Raw genomic sequence first — 16,591 nt, 5'->3', positions numbered from 1 at the left:
AGAGAGAGAGAGAGAAGAGAAGAGAGAGAAGAGAGAGAGAAGAGAGAGGGAGAGAGAGAGAGAGGGAGAGAGAGAGGGAGAGAGAGAGAGAGAGAGAGAGAGAGAGAGAGGGAGAGAGAGAGAGAGAGAGAGAGAAGAGAGAGAGGAGAGAAGAGAGAGAGAAGAGAAGAGAGAGAGAGAGAAGAGAGAGAGAGAAGAGAGAGAGAGAGAGAGGAGAGAGAGAGAAGAGAGGAAGAGAGGGAGAGAGAGAGAGAGGAGAGAGAGAGAGAGGGAGAGGGAGAGAGAGAGAAGAGGGAAGGCGAGAGAGAGAGAGGGGAGGGAGAGAGAGGAGAGAGGAGGAAGGAGGGAGAGAGAGAGAGGGAAGGAGAGAGAGAGGAGAGAGAGAGAGAGAGAGAGAGAGAGAGAGAGAGAGAGAGAAGAGAGAGAGAGAGGAGAGAGGAAGAAGAGAGAGAGAGAGAGTGAGAAGGAGAGAGAGAGAGAGAGAGAGAGAGAGAAGAGAGAGAGAAGAGAGGAGAGAGAAGAGAAGAGAGAGGGAGAGAGAGAGGGAGAGAGAGAGGGAGAGAGAGAAGGGAGGAGAGAGAGGGAGGAGAGAGAAGAGAGGGGAGGAGGAGAGGGAGAGAAGAGAGAGAGAGAGAGAGAGGAGGGAGAGGAGGAGAGAGGGGAGGGAGAGAGGGAAGGGAAGAAGAGGGAGGGAGAAGGGAGAGAGAGAGGGAGAGAGAGGGAGAGAGAGGGAAGAGAGAGGGAGAGAGAGAGAGAAGAGAGAGGGAGAGAGAGAGGGGAGAGAGAGAGGGAGGAGAGGGAGGAGAGGAGAGAGAGAGAGGGAGAGAGAGGAGAGAAGGGAGAGAGAAGAGAGAGAGGGAGAGGAGAAGGAGAGAAGAGGGAGAGAGAGGGGGAGAGAGAGAGGGGAGAGAGAGGGAGAGAGAGGGGAGAGAGGAGAGAGAGGGAGAGAGAGGAAGAGGGAGGGAGAGAGAGAGGGAGAGAAGAGGGAGAGAGAGAGGGAGAGAGAGGAGAGAGAGGAAGAGAGAGAGAGAGAGAGAGAGAGAGAGAGAGGAGAGAGAGAGAGAGAGAGAGGAGAGAGAGAGAGGAGAGAGAGGAGAGAGAGAAGAGGAGAGAGAGAGAGAGAGAGAGAGAGAGAGAGAGGAGAGGAGAGAGAGAGAGAGAGAAGAGAGGAGAGAGAGAAGAGAGGAGAAGGAGAGAGAGAGAGAGAGAGAGAGAGAGAGAGAGAGAGAGAGAGAGAGAGAGAGAGAGAGAGAGAGAGAGAGAGAGAAGAGAGAGGGAGAGGGAGAGGGAGGGGGAGAGGGAAGATGGAGAATATGTTAGGTCTCAAGTAGTATTCTTATTATTAGAGATAAAGGTCCCACATTGAAAGTTCGAACATATCTAACCAATATATAAGAGATTGATCAATCCAGTTATCACCAAATTGGTTTTAATATATCACCAGTTATCTTAATATTTACAGCTTTTCCCATTGAGATTTAAATTAATTATTTCTTCCTTCATTATAGGGTAATTTAAATACAACAAATCATACCGTAATTAAAAAAAGGTGTTTGGTTTGCTTTTCAATTACTACCGCTTAATATATATACTAACATTACAAATACTGAAATTTATTTATTGGTAAGTCTTTGAATGTAAACGAGCACTAACTACCCTAGCAAAATTTATATATATAAAGTAGACTTTTACCTCTTCTTATGACATGTGGAATAGGGGTTTGTTGACATGTGTTCTTATTTTTCTTCTTTTTACATTTTAGGTTTTTTTTTCCTTTAGATTACTACAATTTAATTCATCACTTTCTTTTTAACACTAACCATCATCATTTTTAGTTTGATAATCTTTTTTATTGGTCAAAAATGTAAGATAAACAAAAAAGTAATTAAGTAAAATAATAAAAAAATATTTTAAATATTTAATTTATTCACAACTAAAAATAATATAAACTTTCACTATTTTTTTTATTTTCAATGATTTCATTTATAGATTATATATTTATTTTAATATTAGCTAAACTAAGAAAATAAAATAGAGCACAACACACAATCTAAACATAAAACCTCCATAATCATAGAGAAAAACAAAATGCCAAAGTAACATTAATTCAATAAAGGTCTAGAGCTAAAGAACGAAGACTAACTTACCTCACTTTATCATAGTGTGTATTGACCATAACAAGTAGAAGACGAAAAATGGTCGAAAGATAAATTCCGAGACAAAGCAGTTTCTCAAACACAAATGAGTGCAATCAAGAACAAACGCAAGGAACCAAGAAAACGGGTTAGAGGAAGAATAATCAACAAAGAGTCAAAATCGCTACGAAGTAGGAAGACACATGCGTAATGCACAATAGGCACAACCACCATCTAAGAAGTAAGAAGTACCTCACAAACTAAACAAGCACAAATGTCTGTGACAGCAAAGAACCACCAAGCTCTAGATAGAAAGGACCAAAGCTCCAAGATACTTATACTAATGGAAGTAGGGGAAGAAGAGAAACAACCTGAGGGAGGGAGAATGGAAGCCAACCACTGAGAAACCAAAGCCAAAGCTTGAGACCAAAAACAACCTTCCAAACCTACATAGCATACACGGAGTAAAACACTATCCAAACATGGAATGGAAAACATGGAAAAAGGGAGGTCCATCAGAAACGCGAGCAGCAATGAAAGTGCAACGAGATGGGTGAACAGAGAAAAAATGAGCTAGTAAAGAGACAAATAAGTCAGGTCAACAAAAACCGGATCTTGAAAACCAGGAGGAACATGAACTATCAATGGTAAGCCAACAACAAGGAAAATAACATCAAAGACGACTAAACTCTAACCCAACCCAAAGAGATGCAGTTCTAACATCAGTCAAAATCTAAGGAAGAAGAGAAACATCCAATATTGACTGGAAAACGCTGTAAAAAAGACAGCACAATTTGAAACTTATAACTCGATCTATAATAAATATCATATAATTTCACAGGAGAAAAAGGCAAGGAGGAATAAGAGCATGGATGTGAGTCTTTTTCAGGTGATGGTGAAAATCACACCACATCAGAACGGTAAACGAAATACGTAGATGGTGACGGCTCAATGTCAAAATATGGGGAGATGACACAAAACATCTTAAAAGAAGAATGTTCAAATAATGTTCAAATAAAATAAAATACAATTTAACTCTAAAACTGTTAATCTTAGAATTAACAAATGTCTAAATGCAAATTTATTGAAATTCAATATGCTTTACATTAGAGGCTCACTTCACCACTACAGTCCTACTATAAACATAACAACACATTATTGAAAAACACACAAAATATATTAACCTATCACATATTACTAAATAACACAATAAAAACACCAAATAATGATCTTAACGAATAAAGACGACCACATAATTATATCATCCGACAAAATCATACTTATAACAACAATAAAACAATATCCCGCGCGAAGCGCGGACACGCCCCTAGTATTCATATAAAGTAAACAATCAATTAGCAAAATTCACGTCCAGAAAATATTAGTTAAATAATTGAAATTTTACTTTTTATATTTCTCTTTTAGCATCTTAACATTTAATAAGGTAGATTCAGTATTATTTAGTTGATTTCAGAAGAATTTATTTAAAAACAAACTATTATCTTATTCTCTATCTTGTTATTTATTTAGTTGATTGAGAAACAATTTTCTTAAAAAAAGAATATTACTTTATTCTCTAATCTTGCCTCCCACATACCTTTCTACATACACCAGATGTATTAGGTGAATCACAATCTAAAATATATATTTAACTAATTTAGAAAGTATTACCAAAATCTATTCTATTAAAATAGGATCATGTCCAATTGATAAATGTGTGGTCCAATTATTTACAACCCACATTTTTCAATAATTAACTGAAATTATTTAACATATATATAATATAGTTTGACTTTTGAATTATACTTAAATATAAAAGTTAAATTTTTCAAAAATATTCTCGCCGAATCTAGTTGGTTTTAAATTGGAATCTCTTCGTATGGGCAAACAGGTAAATGGTAAACCACTGAGTTTCTCAAAAAGTAATTGTTAAATGGGTTCTTATAATTTCAGATATCCAATGTTGTCTCGTTTGGTTATGGATCCTTTTGGTCGTCAATCTGGTTATGCTTCTCAGATATTCTGTATCCAATAAGAGACTTTTTAGTGAAAAATCATAAAGACTTGGAGATCCTCACTAACAGGTCGCTTTAAATTTAGTAAGGGAATGCTGATGATGTGAACATCTCCATTATAAATTATAATCACCAGGATATCAACTTTTATGTGTTTTAATGAGATTAAGCATACAAATTTCTGTTTCAGGTTCGATGCAACACGAGTTTTAGGTATTCTACATGTTAAATGTAGTTAACTAAAGCTAATTAAAAGTTCCTGGGATTTGTTTTATTATTCAGAATATTAGTTATGGTTTCTAACATTGTCACAACCACATAAAAAGTTTTTTAAATAATCTTTTTCGTCTAGAAATTACATCCCAATCTTCTGTGGTGTCACGTTTTTCTTCCTTCACGCAGAAGCTACGAACCCGTGTGATAAAAATGAATCTTAATCCAGAATGGAATGGTTCTCAAGCGGATGATAAGATGGGATATGTGTTTTTTTCACATTGATCCCTTCCTTGAAGCCATCAGAATCCAAAACCAGCTCGGAGGACTCCCCGAGGGTGCAGTAATAATGAAGATACACACAAGCAGGCAGAACTGTCTGTCAGAAGAGAGCAAGATTGTGTGGCACAAATGAAACATTATCCATAATATGTTCCTTAAGCTCTAGAACGCTGAGTGTGGGGAGGATCGATGTGTTAGGGCTTCTGAGTACGAAGGAGGTTCTGAGTGTTTTTTTTTTTAGGTTCTGAGTGTTGTTTATTAGATCGGTTTTAATATTTCAGAAAGTCTGTTGGAAAGTATACTTATTTACGATATCCGAACGAGGATACCCTCGATACATCAGGATTTCAGTGTTGCTTGGATTCTGATAGAGAGATGTATTGATTTCAACCCAAAACTCCTCAATTTAAAATGTAAAGGGAACAAGGAAGAACGGTACTAGATATGCTATGTAGAGAATCAACTGAATAGACTATTATGTTTTATAACTTTTACTAGTCACTTAGAGCTGCCTAAGTTTTATAACTTTTATTGTTTTTTGATATACTAAAAATATTGAGAGTACTATTTATAATGCGACATCACTGACAAACAAAAAGGTTATGAGTATTTGAAATATTTTACAAGATTTGATATAGAGAACAAAAAAGATTAAAAAATAGAACAACTAAGACTATATACATTGGCGGTATTGAATTTATTTTTCAACTGTTGAAAAAATTAAAACATGAGGTAGATTACTTGTAGTTGCATTTTCTCAACTGGTCGAAACACAAAAATAGGACCCATAAAGATAATAGGTTACTTGGTGATTGGTTATTACAATTATTGAAGTTTTTTTATTTCACCCAATTACTTTTATATCATTTGTGTTAGGGATAATTTGAAAAACACTCTTTTTATGTTCCAAATTTTGCAAAGTACACGTATTTATTTCTTTCATGAAAATTACACTTTTCATATATGATAAGACATTTTTATCCTTACTATATTAAAAATTAAAAATTTAAATAATTATACTAAATTTGAAAATATACTTACTAAACTTATTTTTGTAAAAGTTAAAGAAAAACTTATTTTTATACTAATATTGTTTTCAGTTATTTTTCCTGATTGTTTCTGCTATTTCTATTGTTCAAGTTGTTATTACTTGGTGTTTTCATGGCTAAAAAAAAGGATAAAAGGATTTAATCTCTTTGCTTTGACCGTTCATCAATCATTGGGATATAAAAACAAACAACTGAAATATTTTAAGAATGATGAAAAATAATTCAAAATTATCTGCAAGAGTTCTTCTGTGACTGTGCTCCATGTGCAGAAAGTGCACAAAGTATCATCTTCATCTTAATCTAAGTGGTAGTTAAATTGAAGTAAAGAGAAAAGAAATAATCAAAGCATTGTTTGATTTTCATATTTTTGTCTGAGTTTGTTTTCTGTGTGTTCCTCGTATAAACAAAGATCTTCAAATCAAAACGAGGACTTTTTGTATATTTATTTAAAGGATCTTTTTGTAAATGTTTATTAAAAGATCCTATAAACAAGTATGTAGTTGATTGCGATGATAAGCTGAAGAGTTTGTTTTAGATATTAAAATTATTATTTGAAAAAGTATAAAATGGATTTGTTGTTAAACGCTTAGTTTGCTGTATTAAATTAAATAATTATTTTAGATTATAGCTAATTACAAACACTAATAGGACAATTTAGTTATTTCACTTGTTAATAAGTGTAGTTTTCAAAAAAAATAAAAGGAAAGTATAGTTTTGAAATATTATCTCATCTAAATGTATTTTTCCAAAATTTTCCTTCATGTTATGGTAAATTAAGTGATCTTTTAGATTAATTTATATCAAAATTTATCATTTTGTGTTTTACAAATAGAGGCTTTTTTCATTGACTTAGACACAAAATAAATATCTTCTATAATTTTTAATTGTTTTAAATAAATTCATGTTTGTATATTAAATACTAATTTTGTAAAATATATATTAAAATATTTAACACTTAGTTATTTGAATTTAAATTTAATCAATCTTTTGACCATTAATTGGAAATTATTAAAGTAAAAAAATGAAATAAAAGTAAATAAATAGAGTGTTAAACTTTTTAAATCAAATGATATAAAGATTAAATCTGTTTTAAATAATTAGGTAGAAGTGACAGAAGATGATATCAATACTATTAAAAAGAAAAAAATCTTAAAAAATCTACTTATGAAAAGTTGTTTGGACCCTTTCATTAAAAAACATAAATGTCTTATTTAAACCAATTCACTAGAAATATTCGTTCAATGATATTGAAAGATTAGTTGTTGCTAAAATATTTCAAATAAATCATTTTGGTAACTATCAGAGAAATTTACGGCCAATGGAAGATAACATACAAATATTTACTTTCTAATTCAGAGTAAAAACAATAAATTATCCCACATATAAAAACTCTTACCAATAAATTAAACGAGGCAATAATATGAAAGGTTAATAACGATTATAATTTAACAAACATACACTCATTTTTCTTTTATATATTACACATAAGTCAAACTGATGCTAACACTATCATCTAATCACACACTATAAGTTATATTTTATAAGAAGTTATATTTATATATTACACAAGCATACACTATCGTTTATATTTTGGAAGTTAAATGGGCGATATGATCACAATATATATATTTTTGATTAATAATCATAATATATTGCTAATCATACTAAGTTAAACCAGACAAACATTGGTTTTAGTCAGACTGATTCTAACCATCAAAACCAAAATTGCATAAGAAATTAAACGTTATTGCAATTTTCAAATCTATACTATTTAAGCATATGAATTTGCTACTGAAATTTTTAAATATTTACAAAATTGCATGTACCTTTTTCTAGCATTATTTGCTACTAATTAAAATTCATTAGTTTGCAATTACATTAAAAAATATTTTAATATAATTCTGTTTTTATCCTTTTTGAAAATTTTGTTTCCTAAATATTTGTACCATATCTTTCCAAAAAATCTTTCACATCATTAATTATTTAAAAGCATTTATTAAATGAAAACTCAAAATAAAATCAATTTGAAATAGCAAATGATTAAATCAACAAAATCATAATACGGGTCTAAATTATCTCAACTCCTTAAAAAGAGTTTAATTTAAAATAAAAACTATATCACATAAACTAAATTTAATAAATTTATAGAAAATATTTTGAAACGTACAAATGAATTTTACAAGAGTGTTGAAGATATAAAATATTTTATTTAAATTTAAAAAGTCAGTGTAAAATAAGTTTAACTTCAGTTTAAATAAATAAAATCATATTACGGATTTGAATTATATAGAGTCTTCTAAAATTTAGTCATATTGAAAATAAAAAAATAAGTCATATAAGTAAATTTAAGATAAATTTCAAAAAGTTAAAATATATAATTTATCAAAAATCATAAATTTTCTTACGTAAAATAATTTTCTAACAAAAATATACACGCCCTTTTTAAGGGCGGATCAAAATCTAGTGAACGATTAAAAGATAAAAATAAAATGTTGATAAAACAAACCGTGCATAGTTTAATAGTTACTTTAAATTTTCACTTGTGTAATCGCATCGACTACGAGTGCGGTTCGGGCATTTGCGGCTATGGGTGGTACAATTTTAAGCGTTTTAAGAGATTTGCACGACTGCTACCGCAGTTAGAAATTGATATATTTGCGGAATACTTAGGACTTGTTAACTATTAAATGCAACAACAGTTAAATACTAAATTAATAATATTTATATTTTATATAATTATAAAACTATTAAAAATCATAATATTGTGGTAAATATAAAATATATATATATATATAAAATTATACTATTGGTTTTTTAAAAATTATAAAATATTTTGTTTTAAAGTTTTATAACATAAATTAAAATATAATTTTTTTTAGTATTTATGTTATTTCAATTTTAAACTTTTATTGAATATTATTGTTTTATTTTTATATTGTTTTTTCTTCTAAAACATATCTTTCTATAACCGTTCACAACCGCAAATATTAGCTGAAATTAACTTTTGAATTTAAGAGTTTTAAAGCGGTTTAAAGCGATTTATAATATTTTCTAGATTATTACAATACACCATTTACTAATAGTAACCTTAAAAATTGCATTTGCGGATGCTACCGGAGAAATCAGTCATATTTGTGGTTGCTAACGTGGTATAGATAGAAGATAAATATCAATTTTATTTATATAGATAATATAAACTTACAATGCTAGATGACGTATAAAATAATTAGTTATTTATTTTTGCCTATACTTTTTTCTAGATGTACACCAAGTCCGATCCAAAACAAAATTTTATTTAATATCAAATGTTTAAAAATTTGATGAATGATAAATTCCAGTGTTGTATTTATTCTGCTTATAGAAGATATCTACATATATGTACAAACTTTAGGAGATTGCACAGCAAACACAAAATTACTGAACTCAACTATGCAATCATATTAAAAAGAATACTTATATCACAGTACTCAAAACATGTATACAACATAATCCTAATAAAGACTAATTGTTATGCATCCACCCCATCTCAATATTAAGTTTTAATTTTGATGCATGAAATACTGCCGCTCCCCTCTTGTAATCATATCTGCCACCAATCAGTGACATTCCTTTCTCCTAATTTGTTGAGAGACATGCGTTTTCCTTTGAAGTACTGAACAAAAACTAGGTGCTATAAACTTTTTCTCTAAGTCTAAATCAATAGCAAGACTAGCTAACATAACAAATTAAGCACGACAGTAAAAACATGAAATGTGGATAGCAAACATGCACGTCACTTCCCTATGCTAGCCAGGTGTATAAATAAAGGCCACCAAGGATTTGTGAAACTAAAATACAAACTTCTTCCTCCGTAAGTTTTAATTTGGTTAGACACTTCTAGTATTTATCCTTGGTCCATGGAGGGTTCGCCAAAAGGTTTGAGAAAAGGTGCATGGACTGCTGAAGAAGATAGCCTCTTAAGGCAATGCATTGATAAGTATGGAGAAGGCAAATGGCACCAAGTTCCTCTACGAGCAGGTATGTTACATTTTTTTTTGGTAAATTGTTACATTATTTTACTGCGCACGAATATATATATATATATATATATATATATATATATATATATATATATATATATATAATTAATTACTGTGAATATTTTCTTCCTCTCTGTCTATTATTATGGAAATTATTTAAAACCGCAGTGCATAAATTTTTGTTTAAATGAATAAATCCTTAATTAATGCATATGCTTCTAAGGTTGTTCATGATAAAAATATATATGTGCTCATATTCAATTATGTCGAACCTAGACAAAGATATGTATATAAACTATTGAGTCAGATTTTAATAGATGATGTTTTAGGATTGTGCATATAGACTAAGAAAACATTTATTGTTTTTTTTTAATAATTTCTAAACAAAAACATCATCAACAATTTATCTAACTAAGCCCCTTTTTCAAAAAACAAAAAACAATTTATCTAACTGTAGCTCAATCAATAGTAAAATAAAAGTATATTATAATTACTTAATAACATTAATTGTTATTAAATTCTGTATATAAAGTTAAAAACATTGTCTAGTGTAAAACAAAAAAGTTTTCGTAAAACGTCGGGAGTAGTGAGTATTATTCTACTTACATTGACGAAGCGAAAATACGCATCTAGTTTTGGTTTGTCCTGCTGCAAGCCTGCAAGAAAATGAACTCAGTAAAAATCTATTTGCATACACGTGTGTTGCGTGTAAACAACAGATTGTTTCTATTGGTCTACGTAGATTCTTCGTGATAAAAATTTTGGAGACACGAGAGTATTCTTGGTTCGTTCATTATATAGGCTGAATTAGTTATATCAATTATTGGTTTTGTAGGGCTAAATCGGTGCAGGAAGAGCTGTAGACTAAGATGGTTGAACTATTTGAAGCCGAGTATCAAGAGAGGAAAACTTAGCTCTGATGAAGTTGATCTTCTTCTTCGCCTTCATAAGCTTCTAGGAAACAGGTTTATATTCAACACATAAATCCAACTTTATTTCTTATGTAAATATCCAAGAATAAGTCCTATATATCCAACTCATCCAAATGCATGGTTAGGTGGTCTCTAATTGCTGGTAGATTACCCGGTCGGACCGCTAATGATGTCAAGAACTACTGGAACACCCATTTGAGTAAGAAACATGAACCAGGCTGTAATACCAAGATCAGAAAGAGAAACATTCCTTGCTCTTCAACCACACCCGGCCAAAAAAATGAAGTTTTCAAACCTCGACCTCGATCCTTCACGGTTAACAACGGCTGCAGCCATTTCAATGGCCAGCCAAAAGTTGACGTTATTCCTCTAAACGTTGGAGTAAACAACACTAATAATGTTTGTGAAAATAGTATCACATGTAAAAAAGATGCGGAGAAATATGAGCTCGTTAATAACTTAATGGATGGAGAGAACATGTGGTGGAAGAGTTTGCTAGAGGAGAGCCAAGAACCAGATGCGCTTGTTCCAGAAGCTACAGAAACAGAAAAGCTAGCAACCTCGGTGTTTGACGTTGAACAACTTTGGAGTCTGTTGGATGGAGAGACTGTTGAACTTGATTAGTTTGTTTGTGTTTTGTGTGTGCACTTACGTTTGAGCATTTAGTGTGCAATTGTTTCTCAATTATCCAGTTAGCTTATGTTTGTGATAGTGTTTATATTTTGCAAAAGAAAACGATAATGTGGTTTGTTAAAAATTTGGATTTTTAATATGGTACAATTTTAAATCAAAGGTAACTGCGTCTTAGTGACAATCTTTTGGATAATATGCAACAGTTTTGCTAAAAGAAAAGATTTACAAAATAAAGAAAATTTGAAAAAGGTCGAGCGCAATGAGTTTTTGTTATTTGATGATTTCATAACTTCTACATAAATTAATGTAAAAAAACAAGTAGAGTTTAGTAGAAAGATGAGCTTGAGTATGTGGAACTCTTGTTTTTATATCTAAATCATATTGAGAAATTGTCAAATATACCATTTTCATGATACCACTTTTCATTTCTACACTAATCAATTTTATCACTAAATTTTTAATTGATAAAGTACTTTTATACCCCTAACTAATTAAGCATCTTATTTCTCCTATATTTCACGAGTCCGAGTCGAATCCGTCGCAATCCAATTACTTCGCCATAGCTGTTCTCATCAACTGCATCGCCATGCTCGTCTGGTGAAAATCCAGCGGTGAAGATCCAGCGAGTGGCTCCGAGAGCTCGAAATGCGTCGGAGCTCGAAACGCATCGGAGCTCGAAACGCTCGCAATCCTCACTCGCTGTCAGGTATCGCCGCTGTGACCCCAGCTCGAGTCGTGGTAGCCTGTCTAAAAGCTCTGGAGTCATTGCCTCTGCTGAAATCCTCGCCGTGAGTCCGCCATGGAAACTCCGGAACCGTCGTCAAACTCGGATGTATCTCTCCTTGCTCGATCCGACTTACACTCAGCTCTGTCTTATTCGTCGTGCTCAGCTTAGTCATGTTCTGGGTCGAGCTCGTGCTCCACCGTCGTCAGGAGTTGCAGTCTTCTCGTAACGGAGAAAGCACGAAGCAATAATGGTGGATTTGAGATGTTTTGCACATCTGGTCCTCCTTCTTTTGTATATTTACGATCTGACCCCTTAACTATTAGATTTGCAGAAAGGTCCACTCGAATCAAACCCTGAATATTTGGTATATTCTTATAAGTGATTTTATAAATGTTTATAAATTATTTATAGGAATATATATAAACTATTGATAAAGGTTTATATGATTTCTAAATCTGTAAAATGATTTAGAAACATTTATAAATTATTTATTATCCTTATAAAAGATATACTGATTTTATAAACTCTTATAAATGAATTATACTTTAATAATTTATATAAAAAGCCCTATTAACTGATTTTATAAACTCTTATAAAATCTTATTAATTGTTTTATAAACCATTATAAATAATCTTTTATTTCTTATAAATAATTTACAAACATTTATAATAGAATTATAGACACTTATAATAGCTTTATGAGTATTTACTTCTAAAGTTATGTAAAGATTTATAAATTCTTATAAAAGATTTATAAACTCTTGAAAAAGATTATTAACTCTTATAAATTGTGCTATGAGATTATTAAACTCTTATAATATTTTTATAAACTCTTATATACAGATTCATAAACTTTTATAAATATATATTTATAAAACCTTATAAATTATTTATTAAGTTCTTATAAATGGTTTTATAAACCCTTATAAGAGGCTGAATTGAAGCTGAGATTTCTCTTATTATCTTGAATTGTTTTTCTTTTTCAGTTTGTTCCAATACGGCGATGCACTAGGATCACATGGTGGCTTTTTGGCGGCTTCCATTGCTGGAAAAGAGGCTTCGATGAAGTTGTAGTCAACATTGATGATTCCAAGAGAAGAGATTGATGTGAGTGGCAAAGGAGCCAATGCTCCAAGGACACCTACAAGGAAGCGGATCACGTCTTCCCTTGAGAGACAGCAAAACTTGTCCCGCCTTGAAGCCTTGGAAGTAGCAGGCCTGTTGGAGTCATTGGATGATAGACCGCTGCTACTGCTAGAGTTTTGCTGTTCCAGAAATGATTTCTGAGAGGAAAGGAAGTGCAGAAACAAGCTAATAAAAAGAAACTCCTCAAGTCATAGAGATTTAAGTTCAGAATCATTAGTCAAGTTCAATTGCAGTTGATGGGGTTTGTTGCCAATATATGGAATGAGATGGGAAGCTCAACTTCAGGACAGGCTAAGGATGTGTCAGAAATCTATGGTGTGTTGGCTAGAGCAGAAAAGCAGAACATAATGCTTTTAAATTAAAGCAGTTCAATGGTTTTGTATACTCTTATAAGTTTTTTACAAACTCTTAAAATAATTATAAACTCTTATAAATTGATTTATAAACTCTTATAAATTGATTTATAAATTCTTATAAATTAATTTATAAACCTTTATAATTTTTTGTTAACTCTTATAAATTGATTTATGAACTCTTATAAATAAAGGAGAGTTATGAGTAATGTTTTAATATGATTTTTAATCCATATAAATTTTTTATTAAGGACAATTTTATAAATACCATTTTCATGGTAACCTTATAAATGATTTATTTAACCCCTAAAGTGATTTATAAAATCTTATAAACAGTTTATAAAATTCGTAAAAATGGTTTATAAAGTCTATAAACCTTTATAATCGATTTACCAGCTCTTATAAACGATTTATAAACTTAATAAAAGATTTGTAAATCATTTAGAAGCAATTTATAACCGATTTATAAACATTTATAAATTACACATATATTCATGATGCTTTTGATTCTAAATAATTAAATAGTTTAGAAATACTTATGAATTTCTTATAAACCCTTATAACAATCTTATATAGAATTTTAAAATATATTTTATTAGCTCTGATAGATAAATTTAAGAATAATATTATTCTATATATGATTTTTAAATCCTTATAAATAATTTTATTAGCCTTTATAAATGATTTAGTCAACCCTTATATATAAGAGGTATAAACTTATTTGTAAGAGCTAATAAATTATTTATAGATATTTATAATTAATTGGTTTTAAGCTAATAATGGGTGAATCTATTTATCACCAATTGGTTTTATGCTGAAAATCCATCTAACTAATTTATAAGGGTTTATAAAATTATTTATAAGGTTTGTAAACTTGTTTATACTGGTTTATAAGCTGATTTATTAAGGTGTTATAAACTAATTTATTAAGATTTCTAAGTTAATGTATAAAAACCTTATCAAATGATTCATAGAGTTTATAACTTAATTTTTTTTTTGACGAAGTTTATAACTTAATTTATAAACGGATTTATTAATGCCAATAAAACCTTATAAAAGACTGAGAGTTGTTATAAATGATTTATAAACCATCATAAATGATTTAGAAAACCATTATAAATAATTGATAAATTAATTATAAATTAGTTTATAAATATTCATTGCATTTTAATATGATTTTATAAACTCTTATAAAATATTTGACACGTATAAGCCATTTTGTAAATATTTATAAATGATTTAGAAACACTTATAAAAAAAATTTAAACTATTATACGTAATTTATAAATCTTTATAAATAAATTATTAATCCTCAATAGTCTTGCATATAATTGTGTACTCTTATAAATGAGTTTGTATAACTAAATTCAAACTCCAAAGGTGTAGTTTCTCCTTATTGGCTCAAGGTAAGTCAAACTCCATATGCTTTTTCTTGCTTCGATGTTCTTCAAGAGCCTGGCTCTCACGGAAAATCACCGGGAAGCTTGCTGAAATTTGTTCAAAAACCCATAAGACTCTCCAGGGGAGCTCACACCCACTCGTCAACGACATTCGATAGATATTCCATGGCCTGAAAATGATAGAACCATAAACAGTATCAAAGTAAGAATGGACATCTTCTCAGGTCGTTCTTATGCATAATCCTATAAAAGAAAATGAAGAGTTTTATGTACCTGTTTGTACCCAATGGCACGAGTATCAGAACTTGTGTTTGGAAGAAGACCAAGATCAAGAAGCCATCTAGCTTCTGACAACACTCCTTCCGCACCTGATGTTGAGAGACAATAAGAAGAATGAACATATACAAAACTGCATATGACACAGTAGGTTGCACTTGTCTTTACCTGGAAGCATGTCTTCACATCTGAAATCTGTAGAGATCAACTCGTATGTTTCATATACCTTTCTAGCTATCAGTTGCTGATAGCTTGGCTGATCCAACATCAAGGCCTCTGTACATCTGTGGTCAATCAAAACAAAAAGCAAGAATCTTTTTCTTAATAACACCAAAGTTGTGGAACTGACCAAACACAAACAACTAAGAAGAAGAAAGAAAGAAACTTCAACATTTCAGATACAAGCAAAGCCATCAACTTCTATTCAAGACCCTATTAAATGGCCTAAAGAAGTGTTCAAACTCAGAATCCTATGCACCATACATGAGCTATAAAACACATGTGGGGCTATTAGAATGCTCAAAGCTTTTTTTACTGTGATAACGTTCCACTTCTTCTTACCCAATGGTAAAGCTGCAGATCATCTTTCCTAGCAGAACTTTTGATGGGAAGCCATTGCCAAGCTACCTGTAGAAGAGAAACAAGGCTTCTTACTTACCACTATCATCAAACTCACTAAGAATCATCTTTATAAAAAACGGAGATAAATTAGTGACCTTCTCGTCAGGTGGAGGATGTAGCTTTAAGTTGAAGGCATAAGTGGCGCAACGCCTCCCGTAAGCGCATAAACCTGCAATTCAACAAAAATATTAACACAATTCAAGTCTTAGACTAAAACCAAAAATTCAATAGATTCCAGGGCTTGCGACTCAATAATTATCCTATACATGAATCACACATCCAGAAAACTCAATATCCCCACGAACCACTGCTGCCTCATCTCGCTCTTCTCCACCACTTGAGGAGGAACCGATGATCTCTTCCTCCAAATCGAGATCCCGCACTCCGTCGACTCTCGGACGAATCGTGGATTCCACCGTCTCCGTTTCGTAGAGCTCGACCATCTCTGGCTTCCGCACCGTAGATCTTCCACCACGTGATACAGGAACACCGAAGACCACCGGTCTAGATGAAGACGGCAAATTTGATGAAATTTCCATGGCTAAGCTCGGCGATGGATCCAGACAGGAAAGAAAAAAGAACGATGGATTGAAGATAAGGTTAGTTTAGTCTTTTTCATTTTTAAAAAAGTGGTATTTTTGAAAAAGATATTTGAATAGTGGTATAATTAAAAAGTGGTACAAGAAAAAGTGTATTAGTAAAATTTCCCCTTATAAAAAAGGCAATTACGTAAAGGCAAATACGTAATGGAAATTTGCCATAATGCAATAGAAACTAGGAATTTCTTTGA

General features: G+C 31.6%; 2 protein-coding genes across 3 annotated transcripts; one reads left to right on the top strand and one right to left on the bottom strand.

The window, feature by feature from the left end:
* Window positions 1-9,527: 9,527 nt before the first annotated feature.
* Window positions 9,528-11,437, top strand: LOC108840410 (transcription factor MYB114). The gene is made up of 3 exons (XM_018613241.2): window positions 9,528-9,711; window positions 10,549-10,678; window positions 10,771-11,437. Exons 1-3 carry the CDS (start codon window positions 9,591-9,593, stop codon window positions 11,267-11,269), a joined length of 750 nt encoding a protein of 249 aa, XP_018468743.2. The 5' UTR covers window positions 9,528-9,590; the 3' UTR covers window positions 11,270-11,437.
* Window positions 11,438-14,753: 3,316 nt separating this feature from the next.
* Window positions 14,754-16,245, bottom strand: LOC130508743 (tRNA dimethylallyltransferase 9-like). 2 transcript variants are annotated; one of them, XM_057004400.1, is made up of 6 exons: window positions 16,107-16,245; window positions 15,897-15,970; window positions 15,742-15,807; window positions 15,349-15,464; window positions 15,178-15,272; window positions 14,754-15,074 (listed from the first exon to the last, which is right to left on the bottom strand). In XM_057004400.1, the coding sequence occupies exons 3-6, from the start codon at window positions 15,762-15,764 to the stop codon at window positions 15,033-15,035; spliced, it is 276 nt and encodes a 91-aa protein (XP_056860380.1). In that variant the 5' UTR covers window positions 15,765-15,807; window positions 15,897-15,970; window positions 16,107-16,245; the 3' UTR covers window positions 14,754-15,032. The 2 variants fall into 2 exon arrangements, with proteins under 2 accessions (XP_056860380.1, XP_056860379.1); XM_057004399.1 differs by having other exon boundaries at window positions 16,068-16,208.
* Window positions 16,246-16,591: the final 346 nt, after the last annotated feature.

The sequence above is a fragment of the Raphanus sativus genome, chromosome 2 (genome assembly GCF_000801105.2).
Source record: "Raphanus sativus cultivar WK10039 chromosome 2, ASM80110v3, whole genome shotgun sequence".
NCBI classification, from domain to species: Eukaryota; Viridiplantae; Streptophyta; class Magnoliopsida; order Brassicales; family Brassicaceae; genus Raphanus; species Raphanus sativus.
Note: the sequence above shows the minus strand (reverse complement) of the source record. Positions and strands in the feature narration are given on the sequence as shown.